General features: G+C 39.0%; 2 protein-coding genes across 9 annotated transcripts; one reads left to right on the forward strand and one right to left on the reverse strand.

Moving 5' to 3' along the window:
- Nucleotides 1-1,288: 1,288 nt before the first annotated feature.
- Nucleotides 1,289-5,139, reverse strand: lyrm1 (LYR motif containing 1). 7 transcript variants are annotated; one of them, XM_085416047.1, is made up of 6 exons: nt 5,035-5,121; nt 4,893-4,944; nt 3,369-3,540; nt 3,210-3,270; nt 2,607-2,638; nt 1,302-2,525 (listed from the first exon to the last, which is right to left on the reverse strand). In XM_085416047.1, exons 2-6 carry the CDS (start codon nt 4,904-4,906, stop codon nt 2,412-2,414), a joined length of 393 nt encoding a protein of 130 aa, XP_085272173.1. In that variant the 5' UTR covers nt 4,907-4,944; nt 5,035-5,121; the 3' UTR covers nt 1,302-2,411. The 7 variants fall into 7 exon arrangements, with proteins under 7 accessions (XP_085272179.1, XP_085272178.1, XP_085272173.1 ...); XM_085416046.1 differs by having other exon boundaries at nt 1,303-2,525; nt 5,069-5,125; XM_085416050.1 differs by having other exon boundaries at nt 1,304-2,525; nt 3,369-3,565; nt 5,069-5,139.
- A 320-nt stretch (nt 5,140-5,459) lies between these two features.
- Nucleotides 5,460-13,214, forward strand: dcun1d3 (defective in cullin neddylation 1 domain containing 3). Of its 2 annotated transcripts, XM_085416045.1 has the most exons (5): nt 5,460-5,852; nt 6,901-6,963; nt 7,833-7,883; nt 7,994-8,540; nt 11,740-13,214. In XM_085416045.1, exons 4-5 carry the CDS (start codon nt 8,104-8,106, stop codon nt 12,281-12,283), a joined length of 981 nt encoding a protein of 326 aa, XP_085272171.1. In that variant the 5' UTR covers nt 5,460-5,852; nt 6,901-6,963; nt 7,833-7,883; nt 7,994-8,103; the 3' UTR covers nt 12,284-13,214. The 2 variants fall into 2 exon arrangements, with proteins under 2 accessions (XP_085272171.1, XP_085272170.1); XM_085416044.1 differs by lacking the exon at nt 6,901-6,963.
- Nucleotides 13,215-13,873: the final 659 nt, after the last annotated feature.

Raw genomic sequence — 13,873 nt, forward strand, 5'->3', positions numbered from 1 at the left:
AGTCAAGGTGACCCAGTCCACAGGGTGACTGAAAAGGACCTGATAAAATATGATACAGCTCAAAGTCACACAGCACGGTATCACCAGAGAAAAATACTGAACTGTAAGTGCATGCCCCACTGAGATTACCAGAGGGCATGTTTGCTGATCTACATTTTTTGATTTTTTTTTCTTACACTTCCTTCAGGAAAGTGGGGCAAAACATAAAAATGTACTCTGGTCCCCACAGAATAGATCAGCTACAGAGGGCTTTTCAAGTACTTTTGGGCTCCAGCCAGCACACTGAAGTGTACCAAGTTACTGTAGAGGCTCATCAGTCATAGAACTTAATGACCCTATATTTACAGTGGTGTGAAAAAGTGTTTGCCTCCTTCCTGATTTCCTATTTTTATATGCTCGTTACACTTAAATGTTTTACATCATCAAAGAAATTTAAATATTAGACAAAAATAACACAACTAAACACAAAATGCAGTTTCTAAATAAACGTGTTCATTATTAAGGAGGAGAAAAAATCAAAACTTCCATGGCCCTGTGTGAAAATGGGATTGACTCCACCTTGTAAAAACATTGGTTAACTGTGATTAACTACATATTTTGCAAAGTTGAGTTCGGTTTCACTGCCACCTGATTACTGCCAGACCTGCTGAATTAAGAAATCACCTAAATAAAACCTTTCTGACAAACTTAAGAGATCTCAAAAAAAGCAACACAAAAGCAGAACTTTTTGGAAGGTTTGAGTCCCGTTACATGTGGCATAAAACTAACACAGCATTTCAGAAAAGGAATGTCATACCAATAGTAAAGTGTGGTGGTAGTGTGAACGTCTGGGGCTGTTTTGCTGCCTCTGAACCTGGAATTCTTCTGTCTATCAAAACATCTTGAAGGTGAATGTCTGGTCATCTGTTTGTGACCTCAGGCTGAAGGGCATCTGGGTTCTGCAGCAGGATGATGATACAAAACACACCATCAAGCCCACCTCTGAATAGCTGAAGAAAAACAAAATGAAGCCTTTGGAGTGGCCTAGTCAAAGTCCTGACCTGAATCTGATTGCGATACTGTGGCATGACCTTAAAAAGGCGGTTCATGCTCGAAAACCCTCCAGTGTGTCTGAATTACAATTCTGCAAAGATGAATGGGCCAAAACAACTTCATTTACAAACTGCATTTTGTTTACTTGTTATCTATGATGATCTAAAATCATTTACATGTGACAAGCATTCAAAAAATAGGAAATCAGGAAGGAGGCAAACACTTTTTCACACCACCATAACACAGAAATATTTTCCCTTTTAAAGATGAACAAGTTTCCTCTTATTGATAAAAACACTGATTGTTTGCTGTAAAGTTAATTGGCTTTCTTGGTTTATTAATTCAAATCACAATTTCATCCTTTATTGTGCATTTAGTGTATTTTATAAATTGCACATGGGTCACTATGCATAATACCTGCTGTCCGTGAATGAGAGGTGTTCAGTGATCAGAGCAAGTAAACTTTTAAAGAAAGCAGAATATTTGTGATCATTTTACAGGGAGAGCGAATGCTCTTTAGCCTGTGCTGAAAAATGACTCAGTATTCAGTCAACAATAACATGAGTCATATTAGACATGGATCACTGACCCCACCTGCAGGTCGTTGCCACTATAATCAATATGCGAGTTATCCCCAAATGGAACTGAAAGCGATGCACGCCCCGAGCTGTTCTTTCTCTGTATTCTCTGTGTCATTATTATGGGGGGCTCGAGGTAAATAAAACATATCAAAGCAAACTGCTCTCATAGCATTCTGGGTTTTTTACGAGATTTGAGATACAGCTGCACAAACTGGGTCAGAGGAAACCATACTGAACCACAACAAAGCTCTAAAATTCTAGAGAAATAGAGACCGATGTATCAATTGATCCTGTACTGCCATAAGGAAACAGAGATAGGGGATACAATGCTTGTGAAAGTACAATCTGACAAGTGCTTTAATCACCTTTTGTTTAATTTTTCATTAACTAAATTAAAAGCTAAAAAAATATATGGTCCTAACAAAATTGCTTATTAGAGACTATTTAGTGAATTTCATGATTTCTGACAGTGAGTTTAAAAGAGTCTGGAAATCCTCCACATTGAGACAATTTTATTAATCAAATGAACTCAACAATAAATAAAATATACAAACTTGTATGATATTAGAAAGTGGTACAGTGGGAGCTTCCCTGAGCTGAAAGGAATCTGACACTCTTCACCTACAGTTACAACTCATGGTTGTGTTTTGAAAAAGAAAATACAATGAAAAGTGGCTTTATCCTGAATGACGTGCGTTCCTGCATCATTGAGTGCTTGCAGCATCTCGACTGCAACAGCTCTCTAGTTTTCTCTCCTTGGTAACTTGAACTCTTGACAAAGATCGGGGATGTCGAGCATCAGGTCTCATCATGTGACTGTAAGTAAATTGGTTTGGCCTGTTTCCTCAGGCGCTGTTGTGCTCGTAGCTTCCTGCCCTTCTGAGTTGCCAGTCCCATGGGTGGTAGATACGTCTGCAACACACACAGAGTATGCAAATAAAATCCCCCCAAAAATTTTCACCCATTATGGTCTAATAAAGTGTAATTACTTACAGCTCTTGGATATGGATTTCTGTAATGAAGACCTTTAAAAATTTTTTAAAAATAACAACGTGTCAGTGACAACGTTACATCAAACTATAAACAAATTACAAAATAAAAGCCAAGAAAAATCATTGTTTGGGTAAGTATGTAAGAGCACAACATAGCACTTTTCTCATGCTGTTACCGCAGGCTTGTATTGTTATTTTTTCTCTGCAGTTTCAACCACGATTTTTTTTAATCCAAATCATTCAGGTCATCAGGTCAGCTTTGCTGCTTACTCACGCTTGACATGCTGAAAACCTTTCAACTGACAAAGACTCAGTGTGTGATGTGTAAGAGTTGCGTAAACGCGGCACTGGATTATTGTTAACCCTTTCAGAATGTCTGTGCACGTCAGATGTTTCAGTACATTCAGTCAACAACACCATTCTGCATGCTTTCAGGCTGAAGACATCCCAAAATCACTGATACAACTGAATTAGAAAGGTTACATATTATCAGTATATTTCCCTGAGACACATGAAAATCAAAAAATGGTGTTGCTACTATTGTGGCCTTTTGACATGCTCACTACATAAAAAACAACAACTTGCTGCTTTTCTCCATTCTTACCGATTTCTATCCTTGCTTCACATTCCTCTATACACTTTCTTATTGATTCTTGTTCTGTGAGCTGAAAAACAAAACAACACACAAAGTCTTAAAGATGCCATAAAGCCATTTTCTCTTTAAAAAAAAAAAGCATATTAGAGAGCAGAGTGTCGTTCACACCTTTTGGTTCCGTCTGAACAGATTGCGGGCCTCCTGCAGTATGTACTTCCTCTCTGTCTCTGTGTCACTTGCAACACCACTCTGTGCTTGCCAGGTTCGGGCAATGCGAAAAACACGCATGTACAGTGACAGCACAGTGGTACGGGTGGAGGCAGTCATCGGGGCTCCGAATCTGAGGAAAAAAAAACAAAAGATACCTGCAAAATAAAGTTTTTACTGCATTATCTGTTTGTGTTCCGTCCCCCACATCGTGCCCCTGAATTAGATAAGCTGAAGATGGATGGATGCTCTATACTTGCAGCCTTTATTACTCGATTATACCACTGGTGGTTAGTTAGCTAGATGTGACATTATTTATTGCTCTTTTCTTTAACTACTAGGACTTTAATTAAGAGCTTTACTGCACAATTAAGACATGAAGTGCGTTATAATGAGAAACATAACAATAATGTGCATGCTAAGCAAGCAATTAGTAAATGAATATATGAACATCTTTCCAGTACTGTGCAAAAGTCTTGAGTTTAATCCAATAATAATGTCAAAGATAACACAGCATCTTTGCATTAACAAGGTGATTCCCAAAAAGCGATTAGCTGAAAACTTGGCATAGTTCTCCATGGTGTCCAAAGGGTCCTTAAAAAAAATTGAGGAAACTAAATTGGCGTAGGATGAAAATATCCCTTACAAACTATCTAGAGCAGGTGAACAGTACCTGAATGTCACGTCCTTAAGAAATTGGGAAAAAAATCCAGGAAAGACCAGACAGAGGACCTGAGAGATGCATCTGGCCCATTAGTCGATCCATCAACTGTTCACTGAAGCCACATTAAAAATGGTCTCAAGAAGCCTGGGGTATGCCAAATTACACAAGAACTGGACTGAAAAATCAGTGGCAACAGAGCTTAATGGAGAGGAATCCAAATTTGCAAATTCATTTACAAATCATTGTTACTCTATGTATGTACAAAGGAGGTCAGTAGAGAACAATGACAGTGAGTGTCTACAGCTCTCTGTGAAATGCTATGGATTGGCCTCCGGAGCATGGACCTCAACATGACTGAAACAGTGTGGTGAACAGAAAATAAAAAACAAAACAAAAGAGATTTGAATGTCTTTCAAGACGCCTGGAGAACTATTCCTGGAGACTACTTAATAAAATGGCAAGAAAGCTGACTTCAGGATGTTGTTTTGTTGAAGAATAAAGGCGGTCATATCAAATATTGACCTTCAAGGCCTGCAAAACTCGGTTTAGTCTTATATACTATATTTCTATTATATAAATGATTTTCAATTTTCCTTGCAAAATATAAAGAAAAGACTTGCACAGTACTGTAGTTTTAGATTTTTAAATTATAGTTAAATATATTAGCCATATTCAACGCTAGATGCCACTAAAATCAACACTGAGATATTAAACAAACTGTTACATGACTGACGGAGAGGTATTAACTGTATGTTCTAGTATGCGCGCAGACTGAATTACGTTGTATATTAAATAAAACCATTCTCGTTATTTGTACTCACTGATGTTTTAGCATCAATTGCAACCTTGAAGCTAGCCCTTATTGTGACTGACCTAAACGTACAAAGACAGGGACATTAAATTAAAGGCAATGTTACTGCCTGTCACATTAACAACTTGAATTCGAATTGTCGCGAATCTTACTTTAATTAACACCACAAACGAAGAATTGACATACCCGTCTGTATCTGAAGAAGAGGCTAATTTACCAGCCGCTTGCTAGGACAGTCGCCTAATGATGACGCTTACTCATGACTAATCGGGAAGAAGCTAAATAATAAACACAAACATAAAAGAGTTCATATACTTTTAGTCAAAGTTGTATTTGTTTCACTTGTTAGTGGATAAAAAGTAGAAATAAGGCAGAAATTAATATAAACACCTCTACAGTTCAATGTGTATGAGCGATTGTAATTAATTTACAGTGGGGTTTTTGAGTCATTTTTCATTTTGGATATTACTGTGATCTACAAAACATCGACTTTTTCCTTGTTATATGAATACTTCCATCAATTGGTTAAAATAAAAGGATGTACGTTAGCGTCGCAGACGCGAGGATCAGCTGTTGGGTGCTTGTAGGCAGGGAGGAAGTGATGCAGGAAAATGTCCATAATGTAGCTCCACTCAATGACTAAAAGGGGGAAGCACAAAGAAATTGGGTGATTTAGTCCGAGCTGGCGTTTTAACTCACACCTAACAGCGAACACAACTGAAGATGGACTCTAAAGCTAGTTGCTAGCTTGTTACTTGCTTATTTTCTAAGCGTGGAACAGAATTCAACATTGATGTGGAAGTTTTTTTTTTTGTGATCAGCTGCTAGCTAGTTAGCTAGCAATCTGAGTTAACGCGACGAGTTTGCTTCAGTTCGTATTTTTTGGCTAACTTCTTTAACTACTAAATTTCTTCAGCTATTCACAAAGTGATGTACATCCACACTCGACCGAATGTGTTTTCCCCTAAAGGTAAGTTTTTTACGGTGATAATTTTATTATTTCTTGATGTCTTAATCGAAAAATACCTAGCATAGCCGAGAGCTAACTTTTAGTTAATCGAGCTGATGCTAGCTAGCTATGACGACGTCGCCAGGGCCGGGCAGTTGGGATGGAGCTGTTAAATGGCCCGGTGCGGTGATCTAATGTGGCTCAATAGCAGCTTAACAACGACTGCCATCTGAATTTGTGTGTAATAGTTAAAAGTCCGAGGTGCGGGTGATTATTTAATGGCGGTTTACACTATATTTTTGAGTGTTGTACTTGTGTTGTTATACTCACCCTCCCAACAAACGTTAACTTGATTGAAATGATATTATTGTAGATGTTGGTAAAGGGCCGCTGAGGATATATCGATATAACAGTGTTGCATATGTAACACAGTCGTATTCCAGTTCACCTCGGGACGAGCTAATAATCTGGTTAAACTACTGGCTGTATAGGTCACTAGGCTGCTTAGTGTTTACTAACTCCAGTGCCAGCTTATTGCGGATTATATGTAGCCAAATAAACAAAATTTAATAAATATAAATTCAGACGGCCATCTGAGCTTAGTTAGGTGAACTTGGCCACAGCAGACGTGAGAGAGATTTTCCCCTACATGCCCCATGTATTGATCAGGACTGGCTTTTTGCCTTGATGTTGAATCCATGCATTAAATATGAAGTCAAGGGTCATATCACTGTTAGGTCAGTGATCACTGCGAAAGGTAGAAGTTGGTTTGAGAAGTTTCCTGAAGTTGTGGCTTTTACATCACAAACTGGAATATTGCGGCCCTTTTGAGATGTAGTTCCTTAAAGCCAACGGTGTCAAAGCTCAGCTTTTCACAGTTCACAGTATGCAACATAGCTAACTTATTTGCAGTTATAAACAAGTAAATGAAAAATCCTGAAATAAGGCAAACTCTTTGCAAGTTCTCAAATTACATATTAATAGCATGTTGACCAAAATAGACCTGCAGGTTTGGAAATGATGAGCTATCACTTTCTGCTTATGATGACAAGATAATGTGTCTTTTCAGCATTGTGGATGGCAAGGTCACAATGATGGAGCTCAGTAGAAAGACAATGCCATCTGAAGGATTGTAAGTCAGCTATTTTATTAGTTATCAGACACATGATCACCTCATGTTTTTCCGTCTGACTGATTAATTTCATTAACATGCATTCATCAAAGAAACATTTTTTAAGTTAAATGGGTAGGTAGAGAAAGCAGTTTACAAAGCAAGCTTTAGTTTGATTAATGTAAACTCCAGTTCAGTTGCAACTTGGTCAGTATCTCATAATCTTGTATGCCTTTTGTGTTTTTGCCACATTTTACTTGTTAGTCCTTTAGAAAACCTAGAAAGTCCTGTATGCTAACTTGCAAGATGCAAAATATTAGTATAAAAAAAATCCTAACTACATAGAGCCAGTGTAATTAACATATGTTGCTGTAAAATCCTAAAAAAGACATGGATAACCATAGTAGCCCTGTATTCTTGGTCCATGTTTGGTGTTGTCAGTGTTTTTATTTTTCATCTGCTTTCATTATTGCTAGTAGAGAATGAAGAAGCAATATTGTGCAATAATCTACTGCTTAGTATAAAAGGAGGTAAAACTTCCTCTGTTCAAAGAGAACCCCCCCCCCCCCACACACACACACGTTTATGTGAACACGGCACAGAGGATGACCTATAAATGCAGTTATTTGTATCACAATATTTATACAATTGTATTCCTATTTTAATTACCTATAACTAACTCTATGGTAATACCAAGAAAAGCTCCTACAGCCGTCATATAAGAGTTATATAGGTCTTCTGACTTAACACACAACCCACCGGTAGGCTTCTGTGGTTAAGGGTGATACTCCTCTTGTACTACTTTTGACAAGGTTTCTATGGTAACCCGAACAATGTTTAAGCATTGAATTAATGCCTATAGATTATTTTTGTTTTGCTTTGTTTTTCAGGGTTTTTAAATCTTCCCATTGAAGACTTGGATCGTGGTAGATTTAGCAGAGGTAGCTTGACATTTTCTGTGTTCCTCTGTACTAATATCCACATTTTAACATTTTTTTTGAGAGTCGCTGGGTGTAACTTTTTATTCTTAATAAATGTTCTTCCCCCTCAGGCTTGAGGGTATGTTGAGACGTCTTGTGAGGCCAGAGAAGAGGCGTCTAGGTGGTTCAGACGGGGACTGAAGGCGAGGAGGAAAGACAGACGAGGGACCGGGAGGAAGACATGGGCCAGTGTGTCACCAAGTGTAAGAATCCGACATCCTCGCTCGGCAGCAAGAGTGGAGACAAGGAAAGCGGAGGAAAGTCTCACAAGAAAGGTGGCAGCGCTGGTGGTGTCGGGAGCCACAAAGAGGATCCTGGCACCCAGTGTAGCAAAGCCACCAATGAGCTGTCAAATGGCACCAAACCTTTAGAGGTCACAGTGGAGACGCCCATCATCACTGCAGGGGACACACGCAAGGATGAGCTTCTGGATGGAGATGGGCTGTCGGTCAAGCGCATTGAGGAGCTGTTCTGCTGTTACAAAGATGAACAGGAAGATACCATCTTGGAAGAGGGCATGGAGAGGTTTTGTAATGACCTGTGCGTTGACCCGGCTGAGTTTCGTGTCCTGGTTCTTGCCTGGAAGTTTCAAGCAGCAACCATGTGCAAGTTTACAAGGTAAGGTGGAGTTTTTGAGAACAGGGCGTGTTGTCATTATCCATGTTTGTCAATCAGGATAAACTAGCATGACCACTACACAGTTATTACTTCTGTGTGATTATAATGATACTGATAAGTATGTATCTTTGTCCGATGTACCACAGCACATAGCTGTTGCACTTATTTGTTTGTCTGACAGGTGTTAGATGATGAAAATGCTCATTAAAACAAGATTGCCCAAGTCCACATTTTTAAAAAGTCAGATTCATTTGTCACAGCTCATTCTTGTTAGTTAGTCTCACCATGTTTCACATCTTTCTTCATTGTAAGTCAAGCAAATAAAGGTCAAAAAGGGGGAAAAATAATTTTCCTTTTAAAATCTCAAATGAAATTTCCCAAGAAATGTTCCTCCATGAAACCAGTCCTTTTCTTCTCTGTAGCACATTGTCAGAAACATGTGATTAAGTTAGGCGGGATCCCTCTGGAATGAGGACAATCGCTGTATTATTGATTGTCTATTATATACAGTTTGATTACTGTGGGATTTGTTTACAGTAACACATTCAGTCTGTGTGATTAATACTTCCAAACTTGTTATCCATTTAAAAAAAACATTAAAACTGTTCTCAGACAGCCAGCAGTTTCCATCACTGCAGCAGGGTACAGTACAGTGTTGGCTGCTGGCTACTTCTAGTTGTAGCAGCAACTACGTCATCGTCGGCTGCTGTCAATATAATATAATCTCATCATGTGGACATATAGAGTGGGTTGCGCTTCAGAGGGAATGATAAGGGAATGTGATAAAGTTTTTTTTCTTTTCTTAAAGTAGTATCTTAGAAGTTGTCATTGATTAGATCAGACAGCTGATGTTTCTCCAGTGTTCTTTCTTTTCATGGATTTTTCTGTTTGTTCTTGGTGAATAGATATGCCCTTCAGATAGCTCAGGACCTGCATTATCTTCTCCTGAATTGTTTCTTCTTGGGTTGATTCAGTGATTGCCAGTGAGCCACAGAGGCAGTTTTTTCTTTCTTTCTTTTTTTTAAAAGTTGTACCATTGTGAACTCCCAATAGCAGTAGCACAGAGCGCTGGCAACCTTCCCTCTCCTTGCTATGTTTACATTCAAAACAATGTAGGGATTGGTGGAATAACCACTCACAGCCTGGGCAAACATTTAAACCCTCCTAACACAGATTTGCAAACAGCATGCGTGAGGCAGTCGTTATAGAAAAGATCACTTTGCTTCTTGAGTAGGTAGCTTTTTACAGATACTCTACTGCATTAGTGCTGTTGGTGCTATGCTTGATAGGAGATTAGATTTAGAGTCAAGAGTTAAAGGTGAAAACACAGATTATTTTTCTATTTCATGTAACTCTTCTCCTTAATTTAAAGCAGCCCATTTGTTCTCTCTTTTCTGTCTCGAAAGTTGACGAGTTCCTTGTGTATTCTGACAAATCTCCATTCTCCGTATGGCTCCTGCAACTACTGTGAGCCATGAAAGGCGTGAGGGCGAACCAAATTGTTGCAGGCAAACACATTGCGCATCACTGAGCTGTCCACTGAGCTTGGAGATTCGTTATACTGATGTCCAGTCATCGGCATGAGTGATGAGAAAGCTTGCTGCCACCCGCTGCTATTAGCTCACCATTTGGCAGTCGCCTTTAATGACAATATGATGGTATCAAAACACAGATGATTGCTCGTCCCTAATGCTGGCTAATAAGGGAGACAGTCCAAGTCTCCTGACACAGATTTCCACGTCTGTACTGTGTAACACTATTTGCTGGAGTTGCACGTTCTCCCTGTGCCTGTGTGGGTTTCCTCCCACAGACCCGCACACACATTAGCTTAATTGGTGATTATAAAATAGCAGTGGATGTGCAGTATAAGATAAATCAGTGTATGGATGACAGGTTGAATGTGACTTGTGGTTTAAAGCACTTCAAGTGGTAAGTAAGACTAAAGCGCAATCTAAATGTGTGCCATCAAGCTGCTGGCAGACTAGTAAGTAGACTGACTCATCTCCAGGAAGCTGCATGTCATAAAGACAAACTGATGAACAGTCTTCACATGACCTACGATCAGGCTCTGTGTTCTTAAGGCTGGTGTGATAACCATTAAAGAATTAAATCTGGGGCATGATAAACATCTGGGTTAATAAAAATGGGAAGATAAAATGACTAGTTATGATCACACTTGGTTACTTTTTATGCATTTTCCTTGGGGAAGTCAAAAGGTTCTTAACTGCATGTGCTTATGTGTTGAGAATTTAATACTGTTCCCCTATTTAAGCTATTTAAATAACATGTTTTAGGCAAAGATTGTCACATGCTGTTAACCACTATATTTTGCACCCCTAATACCTAGCATATGTCCCTATTAACCCTTTTACATATATAAAAACAGCTTAGAAATACTATAACAAGTCAAAGAATACAGAATTACAGCTATAACAACATATGACAGAGTAGAATTTTACATATTTGATTAATAACGATCTCCTTATCTCAACTAAATGTGACAGACTAAGTCCCGTCTTCTCTCACTAAATCTCAATTTGACTTTCTCCCTTAACAAGTCAGCTCTTTAAAGGTGACGATCATTTATTCCTGTTATGCGCTCATTCTCAAAAGTATAAGTCTCAAGCTGGTCCTCAAGGGACACACGGGAAGTAGATCGTCTGCAGTTGAATAGAGCTGCCTATTGGCATGGTCGTTAGTCCGTCCAGATTTTGAACTCAGCACTTTTCTATTGAGAGGCTTTGGACAGTACCAGACTCTGGTACCCAACATGTTTCTTTGTGATCTGATGCTTACTGATGCTCTTTATATTACATTTGAGTTTTAAAAAAGCCTGCACTGTTGTAGAGGTCAAAGGAGGTATATCTGCCTGGGTCAGTGCTTTCAGCATGAAATGACTGTAATATTATTCAAAGCTGCAATGAAAGAATGAAGTTTTCTATAAATTTGATAATGTGTTCTTAAATAGTACAGGGATTTGTCACTGATGTTTGTAGTGTTAAAGATAAAGCCTGGTGATTGCCTGACATGTCTTCACAATGTTTTGTTGTACATTTTCTGCAGATTTAGGTCTTAATTCAGTCTACTTGTGCTCATATGGCTCTATGGAAAAGTAAATGGATTTTTTTCTGGTGCTTATCTTGACTGGAAATTGTGATTGTGATTCTGATGTCCACGCTTCTCGTGTTTGCATCACCAGGAAGGAGTTTGTCGAAGGATGCAAGGCTATCCAAGCAGACAGCCTCGAAGGCATCTGTTCACGGTTCCCCTGCATGTTGCTGGAGGCCCAGGGTGAGGAGAACTTCAAAGACCTGTACCGCTTCACCTTCCAGTTTGGCCTGGACGCCGAGGAGGGGCAGCGCTCGCTGCAGCGCGAAATTGCCATTGCCCTATGGCGGCTGGTTTTCACGCAGGACACACCTCCGATCCTAGAGCGCTGGCTGGACTTCCTTTCAGAGAACCCCTCAGGTATTCGGGGCATCTCAAGGGACACGTGGAACATGTTCCTCAACTTCACCCAGGCGATTGGGCCCGACCTGAGCAACTACAGCGAGGACGAGGCTTGGCCCAGCCTCTTTGATACGTTTGTAGAGTGGGAGCTGGAGCGCAGGAAAAAAGAGGAGGAGCAGGCACTAACAGCAAAGGAGGAAGAGGGGAGGTGTACTGAGACAGACTGCTCTCCCACCTCAGATAGACTTGAAACAGAGGGAAGCCGCGGCTCACAGACGTGGGGGGGCCACTGACCAGAAAACAAAAGAATATTTGTAAAGGAGGGAAGGATACAACCTATATGAGTGAACTATACATCTGTGAATCAATGGATGAATATTAGTATTACCATAACAGCTGTTCATTTTGCTCCCCTTTTTCTGTTGGGGTGGGGTTTCTGCTTTTCCAACCCTGTTTTTTGGTTTTTCAAAGGGCTCCAAGAACTGTTGTGTTTAATGCACTTCTATTTAAGTTATTGTTTTATTCTTCTGTCCTCCCATATTTGGGTTTTGTTTGGTTTTTAGTAATTGGACAAGAAGTCCATTTTAACATACAACTACCTACCACAATCCAGCAAAATTAGCTCTTTTTAAAGCTCTGTTTCAAAGGGCAACACACGAGGTTCCCCCCTACAATTACAGAAAGTGGATTTCGACCTGTTAGTACCACTCATCTTGTACAAGGAAATGGTTGTTATTATAATAATGATAATGATAATAATAATAACAATAATAATAATAAAGACGAAGGGAAAATCGGGCAGCATGTCCACAGATAATTTACTACCACACACAAGATTTACCATAAGGGTAGGAGTCAGTGAAATTGGATTAATATAGTTGCATTGTATGTTTTTTTTTATCTTGCAGTGCTGTGAAATTTGAATTGGTTCCACTTGAATTGCCTTCACAACTGTCTGCCTGCAATTACTCAACTAATAGTAATGGATTACAATTCTGTAACAAGGGCATTTCATTTTTTTTAAAAATGATACAAACTTAAGTTTCAATTAGTTTTAAATCCAAGTTGCTTTCCATGGTTACAGATACAACTTCTCATCTGTGTTGAGTGTTGTTTTTTTTTTTTGAGTGCTTACAGTGCGGTGATCAGCTTAGCTTGTGTAAGCTGCTGCTGTACTCCGTTCTCTACCATTTTGTTGTCCACCTATTTTCAAGAAGCAGAAAATGTCATATACAACACAATGATGTTGCCTTTTTTTCCAATATAAGGAAACCTGTATCTCAACAAATCTATTAAAGCAAGGTCTTGGTCATTTCTGGTCAGAAGATGCCTAAGCCTGCGTTATATTCAGGATCATTACACTGGGCGCGACATGAAGCTTTATTGTATATTGTTTACTTTTGGGAGTTTGAAGCTTCACAGTCTTGAACTGCTAAACAAAAATAGAATATGTGCACACTTCACAAATAAAGTTGATTGCTGCTGGTGATGGTTGTAATAAATTGCACAAAAACCTATGGCATGCTAAGATGCTATACTTGGGAACGCTTTGCAGAGAGATTGATGTCAACCACATCGAAACCCTCTTCAAAAATGTTAATTAATTTTATCTATAGCTTAGAGGTTTCTTTTTTTTTTTTTTTCTTTTTTTTTTTGCCATGAGTGAGTGTTAATTAGACTGGTTAATCAAGAGTCTCCGATGGAGGTTCAGTGTAAGAGGGTGACCATAACCTGATTTGTCTGGTTTACAGCTACAATGGTTTTATTTTAACTCCCCCACCCCTCCTCTTCCCTTTTCCTTTTTTATATAAAATGTATTGATTTATAATAAATAAAAGCAGTGTTGAATTTTTGACCTTGAAAATTTGTCTCATTTCTCTTCA

Source organism: Rhamphochromis longiceps, linkage group LG8 (genome assembly GCF_057381845.1).
Source record: "Rhamphochromis longiceps isolate RC_006_pf linkage group LG8, R_longiceps_female_GT1.1, whole genome shotgun sequence".
Lineage (NCBI taxonomy): Eukaryota > Metazoa > Chordata > Actinopteri > Cichliformes > Cichlidae > Rhamphochromis > Rhamphochromis longiceps.

Excerpts from the sequence above, each read along its gene's own strand:
- lyrm1 (XM_085416047.1), bottom strand. Across the intron at positions 2,639-3,209 it reads TGAAGCAAGGATAGAAATCG|GTCTTCATTACAGAAATCCA; the intron begins GTAAGAATGGAG and ends AAATTTTTAAAG. Across the intron at positions 2,526-2,606 it reads GAAATCCATATCCAAGAGCT|ACGTATCTACCACCCATGGG; the intron begins GTAAGTAATTAC and ends TGTGTGTTGCAG.
- dcun1d3 (XM_085416045.1), top strand. The coding sequence starts at position 8,104 with ATGGGCCAGTGTGTCACCAAGTGTAAGAATCCGACATCCTCGCTCGGC. Across the intron at positions 8,541-11,739 it reads ACCATGTGCAAGTTTACAAG|GAAGGAGTTTGTCGAAGGAT; the intron begins GTAAGGTGGAGT and ends TTGCATCACCAG.